Source organism: Pelophylax lessonae (assembly GCF_965119305.1).
Source record: "Pelophylax lessonae genome assembly, chromosome: 9".
Classification (NCBI taxonomy): Eukaryota; Metazoa; Chordata; class Amphibia; order Anura; family Ranidae; genus Pelophylax; species Pelophylax lessonae.
Window position 1 is genome coordinate 214,199,153 of NC_138776.1, and position 19,881 is coordinate 214,219,033.

General features: G+C 47.6%; 1 protein-coding gene across 2 annotated transcripts in view; it reads right to left on the minus strand.

Moving 5' to 3' along the window:
* Nucleotides 1–19,881, minus strand: part of PARG (poly(ADP-ribose) glycohydrolase) — a 379,986-nt gene that overhangs the window by 150,374 nt on the left and 209,731 nt on the right. For both annotated transcript variants that reach the window (XM_082268024.1, XM_082268025.1), the window contains one exon: nucleotides 9,798–9,858. In XM_082268024.1, coding sequence (XP_082124150.1) covers nucleotides 9,798–9,858 — 61 coding nt within the window. The remainder of the gene's footprint in view (nucleotides 1–9,797; nucleotides 9,859–19,881) is intronic.

Here is a 19,881-nt window from a genome sequence, read left to right on the forward strand (position 1 = left end):
AATCCAATCTAGAAGGCCCAACCGGTGCCAACTAGAAGTTTCCAATGCTCATCAATTAAAGATGAGATTCAACAGAAAATTCCAACAGAAAACAACCCTCGAGGTAGACCACCGGTCTCCTCAAATTGCGCCTGCAAACCTTGCGGCCAAATGAGGCATCCACCGATGCCATCACATAAATCTTATAAAATTTTGTAAAGGTATGTACCGACGACCAGGTGGCCGCCTTACATACCTGGACCACTGATGCCTGATGGCGGAAAGCCCAGGAGTACTGAGCGCTCGAGTGAAGTGCGCCCTAACAGGGAACGGAGGATTCCGACCCTTACTAGAATAAGCCTGTACCACCGTCTGTCTAATCCATTTGGAGATAGTCGCGGCAGATGCAGGCAACCCCTTTCTGGGGCCATCCGTGATCACAAAAAGTGAATCCGTCTTACGGAATGATTCCGTAGCCTTCAGGTATACCCTGATTGTCCGAACCACATCCAAGGAATGCAACGCATGTTCCTGATGATGATTGGGCTGAGGACACAAGGAAGGTAGTACAATATCTTCATTCAGATGAAGCCTGAAACCACCTTTGGAAGAAAGGATGGCTTAGGATGAAGAACTACCTTATCCCTCTGAATCACTAAATATGGGGACTGGTCTGACAATGCAGCCAGTTCTGACACCCTGCGTGCAGAAGTATTAGCCACCAAGAAGGCCACCTTCTGGAATAAAGTAAACAAGGGAATCTCCCTGATGCTTTCAAAAGGAGGTTTCTTCAGAACCGACAACCAAATTAAAATCCCAGGGCGATAAGGGCGCGCGGACTGGTGGAGCCAGGTGCCGCATCCCCTGGATGAAATTCCGCACCAAGGACTTAATAGCCAAAGGCTTCTGAAAGAAGATTGCTAATGCTGAAACCTGACCCTTGATGGTGCTCAAGGCTAGTTTCTGCTCAACCCCCTTTCGCAGAAAGGCCAATATTCGGGTCACCGAATAGGTACGTGGAGGAATTTCTAAAGATTCGCACCACGCGATATAAGTCTTCCATGTGTGATAATAGACCTTGCTGGAAGTCGCTTTCCCTGCTTTAATTAGCGTAGGAATAACTGAAGCTGACAACCCTCTGTCCTTCAGTACCTGGGTCTCAATGGCCAGGCCATTAAACCCAGCGATTATAAAGCACAATGGAAGATCGGTCCTTGAGACCGCAGACACTCCCTGAGAAGAAGTTCCCAAGGAACGTTCGCGACTAGCATGTCCAAGTTGGCCGGACCGGCTTGACGAGGCTAGCCTAGAATTTCCAGGACAACTGGAGTTCCCTCATCTCCATCCTGCGGAGAAATCTCAGCAGCAATCTGAGATGAGGGAATCCCTTTAATAGCTGACACTGCCTTTACAGGCCGTTCAGCGCGTCTGCTGCGTCCACTGGAGCATCGTGGGCGCGCGTTACCAATCTCCGCGCCTTCGGGATGCTGTGAAGAAGGCACAGATGGTGAAATCCTTGGCGAATGACTACGTCATCACCCTGATATTGCCTGACTGGATCCGAATCAGGCTGCCCTAGAGCTATCTGGCCCTGGCAATCCGACAAAGTCTGATCGTTCTCTGTTCCCACACATTATTTAGACACCTGATTCCTATCACGAGTGGTGATTAATCCTGGTTAAACATTAGAGACCGAAGTCACCCGGCTAGAGGCTCCTTGGTCTGTCCGTTCAACCGGATCCGATTCTTGTGGGGAACTGATGCTAATCTTTGGAAAAGGTAAAGAAAATGATCTGTTCAGGGAACGGTAGCTACCGCTCCCTGTAGTACTTACGCTGACCCAGCATTTTAACCACAGCACACGTCTGAGGATTACCGCTGACATAGATGCATGCCCTAATAGGGGGGTAGCATCCAAGGCTGCGTCACAGACAACCTGTAGTCCTTATATAATCTGTTCCATCAAAACAGATGTTGCCTGGGGGATACCTTTCCCCTTCAGGTCCTGGCGCACCAATCTCGCCCATTCCGTAAATGTCTGAGAACTAGATCAAATGACAATAACTGGTCTAAAGGCTGATCCTATCAGGGAAAGATAGTGCGGGACTCCGCTTCTACCTTCCGATCCACCGAATTCTTAAAGGACGAAGCGTCCTCCACTGAAAAAAAACGTGGCTTTATTCAGTCTGGAAATAGGTGGATCCACCACTGGTGATACCGTCCATTTCTTAATGAGGGATTCCTCAAACGGATAGCGTCTAGTAATGCGCTTGGAACTAGTAAAGGTACGCTTAGAATGATCCCATACCTCTTTAATCTTTTTACCCAAACACTTGGGTAAAGAAAAAACCTTCACCGTCCTGGTGGGTCTGCTAGTACCAAAGGGAAATTCCTTTTTATTTGCCTCTGCCGGAAAAACCTCAAGTCTTAAGGTTTCCCGAACCACACAACTAGTGCGTCCACCAATGCTTCTTCCTGATTTATGGCGGAAGCATGAACGTTCTCCTCACTGTCTGAGGGAACCTTACCTGAGATAACAGCCCCTGCAGAGGGGCCTGCAGCTGCAATACCCATCTCAGCATCTGAATCTGAAGTCTCAGACGATATAGGGGTAGGCAGGGGTCGCTTTCTTGACCCCCGTTCCTAACAGGCCGTCTCCACCCGAGCCACCAAAGACTTCAAAACTGCTGTGAATGCATCCATACTCTGTGCACTGGCGGGTCCCACGGCCCCCCCGAGGGAAACCGGTGGGGGTACCTGTGTGGCAGGGTCCATGATAATTCCAGATACTGCCCGGAAAAATCTATTTGCCAAAAAGAAATAAAACTCTTTTTTTTTTTCCAGACCCCCAGCGCCACAAAGCCCCTCAGTGTTGCCTGCTTAGGGACCCCTATAGAGCGAGAGAGAGAGAGATAGACCCCAAAGCTCACCACTTACTGCTCAGAGTTTCAAAATGCAACTTGTTTCAGCATTGTCTAGAACAGACAGGAAGTCTTTTGGCTGGCTTCCCGGGAAGAAAGGAGGCGGCTCCGCCCCTCTGCACGCCTACCGACACCTCCCCTAGCTCCACGAGGTGTTTGAGTCACCTCAAACATGGCCGCCCCCATGCTGGAGACACGAGGCTACGCCAAAATGGCGGCCTCGTGCGAACTACCAGACAATGGCGGCGGCCTGCACAGAATAGCGGCATGTCCGCAGAAGGATCTCGGCCTCACAACCCTTCACCCTCATGGTGGTCAGCATGGTCGGCGGTACCGGACCCTGGCGGGCCGTATACGGTCCATGGCCGTCGGGAGGCATCTGCTTAGCTGGAGGAATGATCTGGAATGCAGTATACATGTATAGACATCGCCCTGTGGCTTCTGACAGGTAGGATACCTTACACTATCACAGTAAAGTTCTAGTACTGCCCCTGACTTCAATCATTTTAACATCTTTGCAATTAGATTGTCAGCTCCCAAACCAAGCCTCCTGGCTTCTTGTTCACAAAAATCACACTCAAACAGGGGGATCTGTGACATGTTATAGGATAGAGGGAAGACCCATCCTTACCATTACAGAGAGGGGCCCGCGTTCACCACAAGACCCGTCAGGGGGAAAGGGGGAACATACTACTCACCATACCGGAACCAGGCGGGCGCCAACTCCTGACAGTACCCCTCTCCACCGAGGTGGGAGGGCTGTCGACCAATCCGGACGCCGTGACTCATGGTCTTTGGCGTTTCAGCGAGACGTTTAACTCGCAGGGTCAGTCCCCGTCCAGTGGGACTATGTCGCGGCCGACCCAGCGCGGAGCTATGGCCTGCACGCGCTCGTAGGCTGAACTGGGGTGACCACTGGATCTCAACATCCAGCCCGTCGCCCAGTTCAGCTTTCTTGCTTGAAGATCTCACAGGAACACTGGAGAAAAAAGCTGTCTAAAAAATTTTTCTAAGAAAAAAATCCTGCCAGGACCGAAGATCCCAGCAAGGTATCTAGGTCCTTACTCCTAACTAGACAGAAAAAAACTGATTTGCTAGAGCAGGAAGTGAGAGGATATACCCTCTGGGACTGCCCCTAGGGTGTGGCCAGAACGTTTTCTTTCCTGTCTAGTCCTACTCCTGTAGAGGGCAACATAACCCGAGTGTGTTGAATCAACGAGGACTACGTCTGTCAATGAGCGACAGAGAAATCCTATTATCTTAGCTGTAAAATATACAGGAGTTTAGTCATAATCATGGGATGTCTAAATGCAGTCCAATTGAGGTATGAGCAAGGCAGCACACAATGCTAACAGATCCACAAAACTAACAGGTCAAGAAAGGGCTCAAAACAGCTCAGCAGTTTACAGCACCTTAAGCCTGAAACTTGCATCAGAGAAGGCCTAAATATCGATCTGGTAAAACATACACAGGTAAACAGAAGACCAGGTGGCAGCCACGAAAATCTAAGAAACTGATGCTGAAAAGCCCATAAAGCACTAATGGATAACACCTTAACATGGAAGGGAAGAACCATATTCTTTAGACCAGCAGTCGCCCAACCAGTGGTCCGTGGACCAATACATTTTGGTGGTCCCCCAGGGGTTCTAATGCAAATCATCATTTTGATGGATGTATACCTAATGTTGTTCCCAATGCATGATGACAGTCAGTACTGTCAGCGCGCATTGATACCCAATGCATCCTTTGTAGTTCCAGCTCCTGTGAACTCAGAGGAAGGTGCTGGGAGTACTGCAGAGAGCAGGAGGTGACTTCCAATGGCAGAGTTGATCAAAGAGAGAGAGTGTGTGTGTGTGTGTGTGTGTGTGTGTACGTGCGTGTGGGTGGGGGGGGGGGGCGGGGGGGTTGCACAGCATCCTAGGGATGCTTTGGAGAACGACACAAGCATAAAGGGACAATGTTCAGGTTGAGGTGAAAGGCGCAAAACACCTTGGGGAGAAAAGAGGCTTTAGACCACAGGGCAACCCAGTCTTGCGTAATACTAGGAAAGACTCTTTACAGGATAAAGCCGCTAACTCCGAGACTCTCAGCACAGAGGTGATAGCAATTATGAATGCCACCTTGCATAATGAAAGGCCAATGGTCTCTCAAACAAAACAGCCAAGGCCTAGATTTGTGTGTTTTTGGCACTGAAGGCCAGATGCTGACCTCTTTCAGACTGTAGAAAAGTCAGGTTGCATCCCACAGAGTACTTCCCCCCCAGCCTGACATGGTGACAGACCATCCAGTTTGCTGATGAAACTGAATCCAAGAAGATCCACTTCTGGTCCCACCTACAGAAAAATGCTAGAAAAACCTTTGGCTAGAGTGCCTATTACTCTGGTTACAGATGCTGATGGCTGATGTTACACACAGACCTCTCCATTACCCAATCCACAATTTCAGCCTGGAAACCCTTATAAAAATATCACCTCGCAAGCTTAAGCAATGCAATAAAAAACACACATTTCTGCTAGACTGGTGATCAGCGAAGACCTTCAGCACATTTCTTAAAGTGGAACTTCACTCTCCCAATCAACATTGATTACTTTCAATCCTCATGCTGCTAGCATTAGTAAATAGATAGAAAAGTATATTATTTTTACTCGTTTTAAACTTTTTTTTGTACATTTCTTAAGTTACTTTCTGGTTTAATGCCTAGGCAAATGAGGTCATACATCCCAGAAGTCTTCAGGAGGGGAGGAGGGATTTTCACAGCTCAGTACACTCTCCTGCATGCATACTTAAGCGTAGGACAGAAAGTAAATGCTACATGAATCATTTGCCCTTATTTAAGATGTCCAGAACCAGAAATGCTAGGGGTTTATCAAAATGATTTTCTCACAAAAAAAAGACATAGATGGATGGGAGAGTTTGCTTAAATAATAAAAATGTATTAGTTAGTGGTTTTGGTTTGCAGTGCTCAGATGCAGTGAAGATCTGATTTTACTCATGAAATAATAATAGCACAGCCTGATTATTGACATATGTATCTCCCTCAGGTGATTTGTAATGTAATTTCAAAGCTAAATTCAGGCTAGACAATAATATGCATGTTCGCAGACTGTACCCAGTAGGTATTCAGGGATATAAATTCCTAAAGAAAAGTGTATCTGGGACAGTCATAAACACAGTGACATCCCAGAAACCACTCCTCAGATGGCCTTCCGTCAATACCCCTTTGATACCAGAGAGTAAGGAAATGGCAGGACATTTTGACGACTCTTGTTTTACCATCAAACTATGGAACGCGTAACCAAAGAGAGCCACATTTAAGTATTCTTCATTTTCGACTTCTTTTTATTTCTCTGTTGCTTTATTGTCTCTTTATTTCTTCTTAATGCCCCTTTTCTGTAAATATTTTTTTGTGTTAAACTGTCTCTAAAGCTTTTATTACAAACTAAAAGAACCCCAGTCTCTTGAAGAGCACTAGTGTATATGATAAACCAATGACTATACAGGTCTGTGGTGACTGTGTGTACTGTATACAGACGTTTAATTTTCATAATTGTTCTTGCTATTATTGTGAAGGGTTGAAAGGCCCCAGAGCTATCTGGTGGCAGTTTGGAATTTAACCACTTAAGGACCAAGTCTATTTCTGACATGTTGTTTACAAGTTAAAATCAGTATTTTTTGCAAGAAAATGACTTCGAACCCCAAAACATTATACAGTATCTCACAAAAGTGAGTACACCCCTCACATTTTTGTAAAAATGTTATATCCTTTCATGTGACAACACAGAAGAAATGACACTTTGCTACAATGTAAAGTAGTGAGTGTACAGCTTGTATAACAGTGTAAATTTGTTGTCCCCTCAAAATAACTCAACACAAAGCCATTAATGGTCTAAACTGCTGGCAACAAAAGTGAGTACACCCCTAAGTTAAAATGTCCAAATTGGGCCCAAAGTGTCAATATTTTGTGTGGTCACTATTATTTTCCAGCACTGCCTTAACCCTCTTGGGCATGGAGTTCACCAGAGCTTCACAGGTTGCCACTGGAGTCCTCTTCCACTTCTCCATGACGCCATCAGAAAACTGGTGGATGTTAGAGACTTTGCGCTCCTTCATCTTCAATTTGAGGATGCCCCACAGATGCTCAATAGGGTTTAGGTCTGGAGACATGCTTGGCCAGTCCATCACCTTTACCCTCAGTTTCTTTAGCAAGGCAGTGGTCGTCTTGAAGGTGTGTTTGGGGTCATTATGTTGGAATACTGCCTGAGGCTCAGTCTCCTAAAGGAGGGGGTCATGTTCGGCTTCAGTATGTCAGAGTACATGTTGGCATTCATGGTTCACACAATGAACTGTAGCTCCCCGATGCCTGCAGCACTCATGCAGCCCCAGACCATGACTCTCCCACCACCATGCTTGACTGTAGGCAAGACACACTTGTCTTTACTCCTCAAATGGGTGCCGTCACACAAGCTTGACACCATCTGAACCAAATAAGTTTATCTTGGTCTCATCAGACCACAGGACATGGTTCCAGCAGTCTATGTCCTAAGTCTGCTTTCTTCAGTCTTCAGCAAACAGCTTGCAGGCTTTTTTTTTCTGCCTAGTTTCCTACTCCTGTAGAGGGAGGAATAACCCAATGATTATGAATACCAGGAGCTGTGTCCTTCAATGAACCAAAGAGAGACGGGATTTTTTACTCATCGTAAAATCTATTTCTCTACGTTCATCGACGGACACAGCGCTCCAGAAATCATAACTATTGGGTTATATTGCCTCATCCAGGAGTAGGAGTAGGACTAGGCAGAACAAAAAACCCTTGGCTACGTCCCCCAGGCTGTCCTAAGCTGGCATATAACCCCCTCTCTGCTATAGGCATTTAGTTTAGTAGCCAGCCATATGGGAAGTTTTAAAAACGCCTTAGAGGGGTGGGTGCTGTGTCCGGACTTTACGGTGAGTAAAAAATCTCATTTTCTCTTTCGTTCATCGACGGACATAGCGCTCCATAAATCATGACTACTGGGACATCCAAAAGCAGAGCCAAAAGGAAAATGAGGGGTGGGGAAAAGAACCCAAGGCTAAACACAAGAGCCCTAACAAGGACACAGGAGCCCCATCCGAAAAATAAAAATGCAGCGTGACAGGGAAAAGGAGGAACCTGACATTTATTAGAATAGGCCTGAGTCACCCTCTGTCTGATCCATCTAGAGATGGTAGCCAAAGAAGAGGCCAGCCCTTTCGTTGTGTAACCACAAAAAGTGAGTCTGACCTCCGAAAAGACTCTGTAGCTGCCAGATACACCCGAATCGCCCGAACCACATCCCAGGTATGCAAAGCTAATTCCTTGGGAGGAGCCGGCTTGGGACACAAGGAAGGCAAGACAATGTCCTCATTCAAATGGAAGTCAGAGACCACTTTGGGCAGGAATGACAGAGAGGGACGAAGAACCACTTTTTCTCTATGGACCACTAAATAGGGAGCAAGACAGGATAGTGCCGCCCAACTCCAATACCGTGCGGGCAAAGGTAATAGCCACCAAGAATGCAAGCTTCTGGGACAACAGAGGCAAGGGAATCTACCGAATATTCTCAAAAGGAGGTTTCTGGAGAGCCGAGAGCACTAAAGTTTAAATCCTATGGCAGCATGAAAATACGAACTAAAGAGTGCACGGCTAGGGGTTGCTGAAACAAGACTACCAAGGCAGACACCTGGCCCTCGATGGTACTCATGGCCAACATTGAAGAAAGGCAAAGATCCGAGACACAGAAAGGGAGTGAGGATGGGCAACAATCGACTTACACCAAGAAATGTACGCCTTCCATGTACAATGGTAATTCTTGCTAGAGGACGACTTCCTCGCCTTCACCATATTAGGGGTCGCTGATCCAGACAAACCTCTATTGTAAGACCCTCGCCCTTGATTCCTCGCAGGAACCCGCAGAAGAAGCTTGAGCTGAGGATGATACTGGCCTTACCGCACCCCTAGGACGCCTGTGGCGTCTGCCAGAAGAGCCCATGACATTGCCACAGAATTCCTGCGGAGCCGAATCTGCTGAAGCAGTTGCATGCAGGACTGTGCAAACAGAACTGACTTGAAGGTGGATACCACCAGACCCAGAATCTGTATGCAAGTCTGGAGAAAGAACTGTCTGACAGCAGCTGGAGAATCACGGCCTGTGGTTCCTGAAGTTTGTACAGAGGAAGGACCACCCTGGTAGGAATAAAACCCTACCTAGAGATTTCAATTTCCTTTGTCAGACAGCTTTTATTTAAGTGATTTCTTTATTTAGCGGGTCTGGCAGTAAATCAGGCCTGGGTGTGGCAAATAAAGCTTAACTAATCTTTCGAAAAAAATCAGTTCATTCATGATTTAAAAGGGGTAGGGGGGAAGACTTACTTTTTCACAAAGGGCCAGGCAGCTTTGAACAGCCTTTTTCCCCTAATAAATTAAATCATTTAAAAACTGCATTTTGGATTTATTCAGGTTTTTAGAGGGGGGCAAATACTTTTTCGCAGCACTGTAGCTTATCCTAGGAGGGATCAAACAGGTGGTGTTCTCGTTCAAAGGGCAGACCTTCAAGGGTTTACCCTTTAGGAACAGGGCTCTGCCACGGCGAGACTATGGCCTTTGCGCTGTTTAGCAACCTGCAGGTAACTCAACATGATGCACCAATATTAACATACAAATTATGTTGAAAAGTAAAAGAAAACTCCATATGAAGAGGCAAGTTTCTGTCAGTAGAGAGAAGGGGTCCATTACCTAAATACACCTGAAAGTAGCTGAATATAACCTTAGGTTTACGATTAGGATCCTGTGTCTCCTATTTTACTACTAGGAAACAAAATGTTTTTCCCCTTACATTTTATTAGCATGTTGATGAAAATATACCATGGCAGTATACTTACTTTTCCCATTCAGGAAACCGCTCTAAGCATTGCCTTGTAAATGTTACCAATCCCGTAGGTCCTGGAAAAAAGATAAAGTAGTAGGTCTTAGGTCTTTATAAATTACTTCAAAAAGGACAACTTCTTCCAATACTTCAGTTCTCCATGATCAGTTACAAGCTAAAAGCCACACTGTTTTCTCATATTTTTCAGAGACCCTAGTGATGAGACAACACCAAAACCTGCAGTTCCACAGGAATAGTGAAATTATTGTGAAGGCAAATTATGGTGCCTTGGTCCCACGCTAGGTTCTTAATGAATAATAAAAATATCAGGGAGCCAAAAATAAAAAATTGTATTTTTGACTTACAATAAAATCCTTTTATCTGATATTCATTGAAAGACACATCTCCTTATCATCTTGACCATTGAGTTATACTGCTCCCTACAGGAGCAGGACACTAGGCAGGAAAAAGCTTGACTACGCCTATGGGGCAGTCCCAGGGAGTATACTCAGGGCCGTCTTTACAACAGGGCAAAAGGGGCAGCTGCCCAGGGCCCTGTCAATCTTTAGGGGCCCAAAGCAGAGCTGCCCCTTAAGCCACAAATCGGCAGCCCCATCGGCGCTGTAAATCTGCACAGAAGCCGGCATCGGCGCACTGCGACCGCACAGATGATAGTTCTTCATTTCCGGACATCAGACACTTCTTCTCCACAAACACTTGCTGCTTCGCTCCAGGAGAATCCCCTCTCCCATGGACGGTACCAGAACCGCCTCTAGTCCATCACACTCGTCTGTGAATTGGAGGTGAGTGAGAAGGGAGCAGAGTGAGATCAGGGGGAGGGGCCAGCAGGCACAGTGCAGGACTGCAGGATTGGCACGGATCTTCAGTGGAAGCATGGCTGACTGTGCTTGTTATACAACCTGCTGCAAGTACAGGTACATCATGGGGACCATGTAGAGATAGAGGGGAAATAGGACAGCGGGGGGGGGGGGGGCATAAAGACAGAGTAATGGAATAAGAGATGGGGTGGTTGGAGTACATGGGGACAGACAGAGCAGAGGAGATGGGGGTGGTTGGAGTACATGGGGACAGATATAGCAGAGGAGATGGGGGTGGTTGGAGTACATGGACAAGACAGAGCAGAGGAGATGGGGGTGGTTGGAGTGCACATAAGTCCATTTACATCCGCCGCTCCATAGTGGAGAATGGAAGGTCCAATATAAGGGGGATCCATTACCCTCTTTTTGGGCAGATCAGGATGAATTGGACCATTCGTGTGAAAGTGCCTAAAAGACAATGTGATATCAAGAATAATATCAATACAGTATATATATATATATATATATATACACACACATACACACACATTCCAACTATGCTCCGATAAACTATTGCAAACCCACTGCAAGCTGTTTGCACCAACTTCAGCGTACCATCACCAAGACAAAGCACACACCATCTGCTTACCCAAAAAAAAAATGTGATTCAAACTTATGAAGTGACATGCACTTGTCATCTGCCAGATATTTACAGCCACGTCACTCAAAAGTGACAATGCATAAATAGTAGCTTTCTCCCAAGAGCAGCCTTTCACAACTCCACCTGGTCAGGTACCAACCACAGGCAACCCCGTATAAAGCATACTACTATAGTGCATTACCAGGACACACTGCGCTGCTTTATTAAAGTGATGTACTTGCAGCAAACTTTACTAGGATAAAGCAACAAATTGTTTACTTGACCTGGTATTGCACTAATGCGTGCTTTGTTGTTACATTTACGAGGTTCCCTTAGTTGGTACCGGATCAAGCTACTCTACCTGCAGTGCTGCTTTTTGAGCGAAATGGTTGTAAATATCCAGCAGATGAAAAGTGCATGTGGCCTCAGTTTAAGGAGTCAATTTTTTTGGTAAGAAAATGGTATGTGGTTTGTCTTGTTGATGGTACACCGAAGTTGGTGCAAACAGCTTGCACTGGCAAGCTTGCTGCGTTTTTAGGTATGTGGGCCATGCATTTAAAAACGCAGTGCATTTGCGTTAACTGTGTCATGCAAACCCACTGTGTTTTTAAATGTATGGCCCACATACCTAAAAATGCAGCAAGCTTGCCAGTGCAGGAACTGCAGGTAAGTCGCATTGTGCAAAAGCAGGGTGGATTTCAAGGCCACTGAAATTGGCTGCAATGTAATGGGGTGTTGGGATGTGATAAGGGGTACTGTGATGTGTAAAGGGACACGATTACGTGAAAATGGCTGCAATATAATGGGGTGTTGTAATGTGATAAGGGATACTGTGATGTGTAAAGGGGCACTATGACATGAAAATGGCTGCAATGTAATGGGGTGCTGTGATGTGATAAGGGGTACTGTGATTTGTAAAGGAGCACTATGATGTGAAAATGGCTGCAATGTAATGGGGTGTTGTGATTTGATAAGGGGTACTGTGATGTGTAAAGGGGCACTATGCATGAAAATTGCTGCAATGTAATGGGGCGCTGTGATGTGATAAGGGGTACCGTGATTTGTGTATGAAGGAATGCTGTTGGGGACCCCAGAAGAGGAGGATTGGGGCTTCTCTGTGCAAAACTTTTGCACAGTGCAAAACTTTTGCACAGAGATTGAGATGTTGGGGTGGAGAGCTAAATTGCATCATGGGGGGGGGGGGGGGGCAAGAAAATGTTTGCCCAGGGTCCAAACCATATTAAAGACGGCCCTGAGTATACTCCCACTCTCAGCTATAGGCACTCAGTTTTGTTACAAGCTGCATTAAAGAAAGCCAACTCCACTGAGGGGTGGGTGCTGTGTCCCTCAATGAACATCAGAGAAATGGATTTTACGGTAAGTCAAAAATCCCATTTTCTCTTCCGTTCATTGACGGACACAGCTCCTTATCTTCTTGACCATTGGGTTGTCCCAAAGCAGTGTCAAACATGAGGTGTGGGAACAACAAGAAAAAATTCCCAAGGCTAAACCGTAGCCAACCAGGTAACATGGAGCTCAACCATAAACAACTGGAGCTTACCTGAAAAACACAATACACCCTCAGAGGACCAGGTCCTCTAAACAGCAGCCTGTAAAACCTTGCGGCCAAAAGAAGCATCCCCAAATGCCAACACATCCACCTTATAAAACTTGGTTAACGTGTGCACAGACAACCAGGTGGCGGCCTTGCAAACCTGCATTACTGACAACTGATGACAGAAGGCCCAGGGGGCACTAAGCGCTCCAGTAAAGTGCCCCTTAACAGGGAAAGGAGGAACATGACCCCTAAATGAACAGGCCTTAATCAATGTCTGAGCCATCTGAAAATGGTTGCAGCACAAACGGCCAACCTTTTTGAGGTCTATCCATGAGGACAAATAGTGAGTCTGACTTCCTAAAATACTCCATAGCTGCCAGATACACTGTGGAAAATCAGACGATACAGACTCAAAAGAGCCGCTATTGCATCTGTGGCATCGGCCAGAGGACCCCATGACCATGCCACAAACTTCTGTACCTTTCTTGGAATGTGTACAGCAGAGAGGGATGTAACAAATCTGTCTGCCCCCTTAGAATGCCTGCTACTACCCGAGCCGCCAGGACCCTTCTTGTGCCCCTTTGGTGACTGACAGACCGTGGCATTGTCTGATTGAATTCGTAACGGACACCCCTGAAGACGAATTGTCCAATGATCCAGAGAAAGTCTGATCCCTCGGAGCTCCAGTACATTAATCGGCAGTCTGGACTCTTCCAGAATCCAGACCCCCCTCAGCACAATCTGTTCCGAGAATGCCTCCCCACCCAGACAGGCTGGCATCCGTTTTGACAACCATACAGTACAGGGGGAGAAAGGATGTTCCCTGTCGAAGTGCCAGAGACAGAAGCCACCTCTAGAGACAGTGGATTCTTGTCCCATTTCACCAGAATCTCGTTTTGCAGAAATCTCGTGTGAAACTGTGCAAACGGAACCGCCTCGAAGACGGACACCATCAGGCCCAGCACTCGCATGCAAGCCCAGAGGGATGATCGTCTGCTGGACAATAGAAGCCAAATTGCCTCCCGAGGAAAAAAAATGGATTTTTGACTTACCGTAAAAAAAGGGTTTTTGTAACATCTTACCGTAAAATCTTTTTCTCTGAAATCCGTTGACAGACGCAGCCTCATCTTCATGAGCTGCATGGGTTATGCTGCCACTTGCAGGAGTAGTCTACACAGAACTCTAGTACAAAGTTTTACATATACACACCCACGGGGCTGTCCCTACATAAATTACCCTCACACACATCCCAGCACATCAGTTTAGCTGCAAGCAGTGAAGAAAAAAAAAACGTATCAGAGGAACGGGTGCTGCGTCTGTCAATCGACTTCAGAGAAAAAGATTTTACGGTAAGTTCTTACAAAAATATTATTTTCTCTATCTTTTATTGACAGATGCAGCCTCATCTTCATGAGCTGTATGGGACGTCCTAAAGCAGTATAGGCATAAGGGGTGGGAAGAACGCAACCAGAAAGGAACGTAAACTCCAAAGGCTAAACTTAGCCAACTGGGTAACATAAAGCTCAACCAAAACAGGAGCTCATCCTGGTAAAAGACCCCTAAGAGAATAAGAAAAAACATTCCCTTATGAAACCGCAGCCTGCAAAACCTTGCGGCCAAAAGAGGCATCCGAAGAAGCCCACAAATCCACCTTGTAAAATTTGGTAAAGGTGTGCACAGAGAGGCCTGATGGTGAAAAATCCCAAGAGGCACTCAGCGCTCTAGTAGAATGCGCCTTTACAGGGAAAGGAGGAACCTGACCGTTGAGTTAATAAGCCTGAACAACCGCCTGCCTAATCCATCTCGAGATGGTCGCAGCGGACTCAGCCAAACCTTTACGAGGATCGTCCGTAAGGACAAAGAAAGAGTCCAATTTTCTAAAGGACTCAGTGACCGTCAGATAAACTCTTGCCCGAACCACATTCAGAGAGTGCAAGGCAATTTCCTTGGGATGCATAGGACATAAGGAAGGCAACACGATATCTTCATTAATATGAAAATCCAACATCACCTTAGGGAGAAAAGACAGATTAGGCCGGAGGACCACTTTATCCCTGCGGACCACCAAATAAGGCGAACGACAGGACAGAGCCGCCAACTCAGATACTCTGCGAGCAGAAGTCATAGCCACCAGGAAGGCAAACTTCTGCCAAAAGGAAGGCAGAGAAATCTCCCTAATATTCTCAAAAGGAAGCTTTTGAAGAAAAGACAAAACCAGATTGAGATCCCACGGAGGGAACGGGGATCTCCTCGGAGGAGCCAGATGACGCACCCCCTGAATAAAAGTGTGGCTCAAGCCATTAGTAGCCAACGGCTGTTGGAAGTAGATGGCCAATTCTGACACCTGACCTTTGATCGTACCCACTGCCAAGTGCTGCTCAACCCCTTTCTACAAAAAGGCCAAAACCCTAGCTATAGGAGGAGAACAAGCGAGGGTGCAGCTGCAGCGATTCACACCAAGAAATGTACGATTTCCACGTAAGATGATAGATGTTCCTAGAAGGTGACTTCCTGGCCTTCAAAAGGGTAGGAATCACCGAGTCAGGAGAGGCCCCTATCCCTCAACACCTTGCTTTCAACAGCCAAGTCCTTAAAGCCAGCGACCGTAAAGCAGGATGTAAGATCGGTCCCTGAGATAGTAGATCCACCCACAGAGGAAGTCTCCATGGAGGAGCCACGACCATTTTTACCAGTTCTGCACACCAAGACTGCCGAGGCCAGTCTGGTGCCACCAGAAGGACCGGAATGCCTTCCATCGCCACCTGGCGAAGAAACCTCAGCAGGAGTACGAGCGGAGGGAAGGCATAGATCAGGCAATACTGGCTCCAAAGAGCGTCTGTGGCGTCTGCTAGAGGGTCCCGAGACCTAGCCAAAAATCCCAGAGAACTTTCTTATTGAGGCGAGACAAAAACAGATCCATGTCCGGGGTTCCCCGACGGACACACAGAAGATGAAACACCTCCGGATGAAGGGACCATTCCCCTTGATCCAGCACCTGACGACTCAAGTAATTCGCCTGCCAATTCGCCACATCCGGAATGTGGACTGCGGAAAGAGCCTGGCCGCCAGAGCACTCTTGATGCCCCCTTGATGATTGATGCAAGCCACAGGTGTGGCATTGTCCGACTGAATCCGAACCGGAGAGCCGCGTAGCTGACTCGGCCAGTGAAGCAGGCAGAGCTTGATCGCCCTCAGTTCCCGAATATTGATAGGCAGGGAAGACTCTTCCAGCGACCAAGTCTCCTGTGCACAGAGGAAGGATTTGCCCTGGCATAGGAAAGGAGACTGGAGCCACCAAGAGAGCTGACTTGGCGAGATGGCTCAACCGAATCTTCAAGTCCAATGACCAGGGATCCCTGTTCCTTTTTTCCAGAATCTCCTTCTGCAAAAGTCTCGAATGAGACTGAGCAAACGGGACTGCTTCGAAGGCCAAGACCATCAGACCCAGGGCCCTCATGCAGACCCACAAGGAGGACTATCAGTCTCCATCAGAAACCGGCCCGCCCTTTGCCACTTCTGAAGCTTGTCCAAGGGGAGGAAGACCCTTCCTAGAGTAGAGTCGAGGATCAGCGCCAGATAAGTGACCCGCACGGATGGTGTCAGAGCAGATTTTTTAAATTGATTGTCAACCTTAACTCTTGAAGGATCTGAAACATGATAGAGATGTTGCCCAGCAGATCAGAGTGGGAAACTGCTCGCAACAGGAGATCGTCCAGATATCCCACAATTGAGACACCCCGCTGGGGGTCAAGCACAGCCGATCACATGGGTAAAGAGCCACATCATTGGCTCTTTACCAAGATCGAGGTCGTGCCAGGGTTCGTACACATTTTTACCAATAAAATTCCATGACTTCAAGTAAAAATGAATGACCTAATTTTATTGACACATATTAAAAAGTTACATGGAGGTAAACGTCTATCTTCATAGCTCGGCGTCCTTCCGGGTCTGCGTTGTTTCCGTCCCTAAAGGCTGGTCAGCAGCCGGGAGATGACACTAGGGGACAACCAATCAGGGGACTCAGTCAGATCGAGGCAGCGGTGAAGCACATATCTCATTGGAGGGCCGCACGAACGTGATGACGTGGGGGGGCGGTAACCAGTTTCGGAGCACGCTGCCTCGATCTGACTGAGTCCCCTGATTGGTTCTCCCCTAGTGTCATCTCCCAGCTGCTGGCCAGTCTCAGGGACAGAAACACAGCGGAGCAGGAAGGACGCCGACCTATGAAGATAGGTGCTTACCTCCATGTAAGTTTTTAATATGTGTCAATAAAATTATTTACATCTGCTTCACTGCGTGGCGCCTTTCTCTCTTTTCTGCATATTTGAATATACAGCGATTGCGAGCACGCGAGAGTGGCCGTTTTGGGGCGCTGTCATATGACATCGTCCCAGAACGAGAGCTGCACCGCTCCGCCGTCATATGAAAGGAAATCCTCATAAGGATACCACATAGCAAAATGCTTAGGGGCCACAAGGGTGCATTTTGGGCAACCCCACTGTTTTGTGACAATGTTGTCAAAGTAAGCAGATAAGAGGAATACCGTTGCCACTTTGGAGGGCCTGTGGGTGCCAAAAGGGACTAGCGCCTCCGATGCAGCATCAGTCGCATTTCCATTTTTAAAGTTTCACGTACTGACACACAGTGCAGCCACCAGCATCTTCCCATGCATGGCTAGAACAGCAGAGGAATCAACCTATCTGAGACCCAGTAGGGTGACTCGCGTCCGTGGTGGCCAAAACAGATTCAGGATCTGATAAGACAGATGAGGGCGGGGGGCACTATATACTAAGCTCATCCGGAAAACAAAACAATCCTGGGAGAGACCCGCCAACTGTGATCCTGCAAAGTGGACGCCGACCAACTGCGTACAAATAGGTCACCTACTGGACCCCGCAAAAAAAACAAGGGGGTCCCTTCATGGAGACCCGCATCATAGGAAATAGCCCCCTTAAAAATGGCCTAAATTTTTGTGGAGGCCCAGCCGCAAGCGCATGGATCCCAGCTAGGCAGGGGCTTCAATAACCTCACTGGGGCGCCTCTCAACAGAGGCGTCCGACTTGGCCGCCTGGCCTAGTAGCCTGCAAGGATGCCCAAATGGAGGGTAGTGGCTTTAGCCACCCTCACTGGGGCCGCCCCACATAGCTCGTGACCAGTAGGCCGCAAAGCCGCTGCCTACATTTTTGTCCAGATCCGGCCACGTGAGGCACTGACCCGCGTATGGTACAACCATCCACTCTCCCAGTGGATGGTTGTAGCCCAGAGGACATCCCTGCCCTAGTCACCAATGCCCAAGGTGGCGAGGAAACCTGCTCAACCCCCCTGTTGCGCACCAGGAAAAACCCGGTCAGCAGCAACTCCAACAAGCCCCCCTTAAGAGCATGTGGCAAAAGCCAGTTCATAACCTCACTTAGGGAGGGGGGAGGTGGGGCCAAAATATGCACAGTGACCACCAAAATTTTAGAGGGGAAGGAGGGGAATCCGGGGGTCCCACCGTCCCAGGGAGGGGCCCACATCCACCCCAAAAAAAACCTCCAGGGGAAGAGGGAGGACAGCTACTTACCATACCAGGAACAGGGTGGGCACCGCTCCTGACAGGCCACCGCTCCATCAGAATAGTGGGGGGCAGCCAGGAGGAATGCGGCGACTCAGGCCAAGGCCAGGTCGTATGTGCCCTTGCAAGATGTTTAACTCGCAGGTCAGCCCCCGTCCAGTGGGGCTATGTCGTGGTCAGCCTAGTGCGGAGCTGAGGCCTGCGTGCGCTTACTGGCCAGACTGGCAGCTGATTGTAGATTCTCATAGGAACAAAATAACAAAGATTGGAAAAAGTTCAATTTAAAAAGGAAGACATTGCCAGGACCAGAGATCCCGGTAAGGAACTAGGTCCTTACTCCTGACTAGGCAGAAAAAAACCATGCGTGCCTATAGCTGAGAGTGGGTGTATACCCCCTGGGACTGCCCATTGATGTAGTCAAGCTTTTTCCTGCCTAGTGTCCTACTCCTGTAAGGAGCAGTATAACCCAATGGTCAAGATAAGGAGCTGTGTCCATCAAGGAACGAAATAGAGAAACATATCTTTTCTATATAAATGAAAAGATCGTTGCTGGAAGAATGCAACTAATCACCATGAAAACTAACAGTGGATCATGTGTGCACAATGGCCACTTGCAATCTCCATTAGAAGTTTGTGTGATGTGGTATCAATGTAAGAACAGAGTTGGAAGAGAGGAAAAGCGCATTGTCATTATGTAACAAAAAAAGCCTGAACAAGGACCTTCCTGGCAGACATTTCATGAAAGCTTTAATCAAAGTGGTTCTGAAGCTTTCATTACACATTTCATTACAAACATTACAGAGACTGTGGGAATTTTACATGAAAGTTTTAACTTTTACGCTGCCAGGCCCTGCGCTCCACTTTTAAACTCAGTGGGCCAGGCCATTTTTGCAATTTTTAAAATTGCTTTTTTACTTTTCCCTTTCACCTTTTAGTTTGTAAAAGACCCCTAAACTATATATTTTCTGAAAACACATGACCAGTATAAAAAAAAAAAAAAAAAAAAAAAAAAAAAGGTGCTAATGATCTTTAACCACTTCCTTACCGAGTCATGTAAAATGACGTCGGCAAGGTGGTTGTCTAGATCCGGGCCGCCGTCATATGACGTCGGCCCGTTCTAGCTGCTACTGCGCGCCCCCGGCGGCGCGCAGCGGCGCGATCAGGGATGAGGCTCGTCCCTCGGACATAGCCCATCACTGATCAAGGTAAACAGCCAATAGAAATTGGCTGTTTACCACGTGATCGGCTGTGTCAATCACAGCCGATCACATGAGCGGCTCCAGCACGAGCCGCTCGTTCTCTCTGCAATGCGCGCCCCCGGGGGCGCGCAGAGCAGCGATCGGGGACGAGGCTCGTCCCTCGGACAGAGTCGATCCCCGATCTAGGTAAAGAGCCAATGAAATTGGCTCTTTACCACGTGACCGGCTGTGTCCAATCACAGCCGGTCACAAATGTCAACAGAGAACACGGTAACTAGCTGTCACCGTGTTCTCCTCCTCACACACTGATCCTGTGTGAGGAGGAGATTGT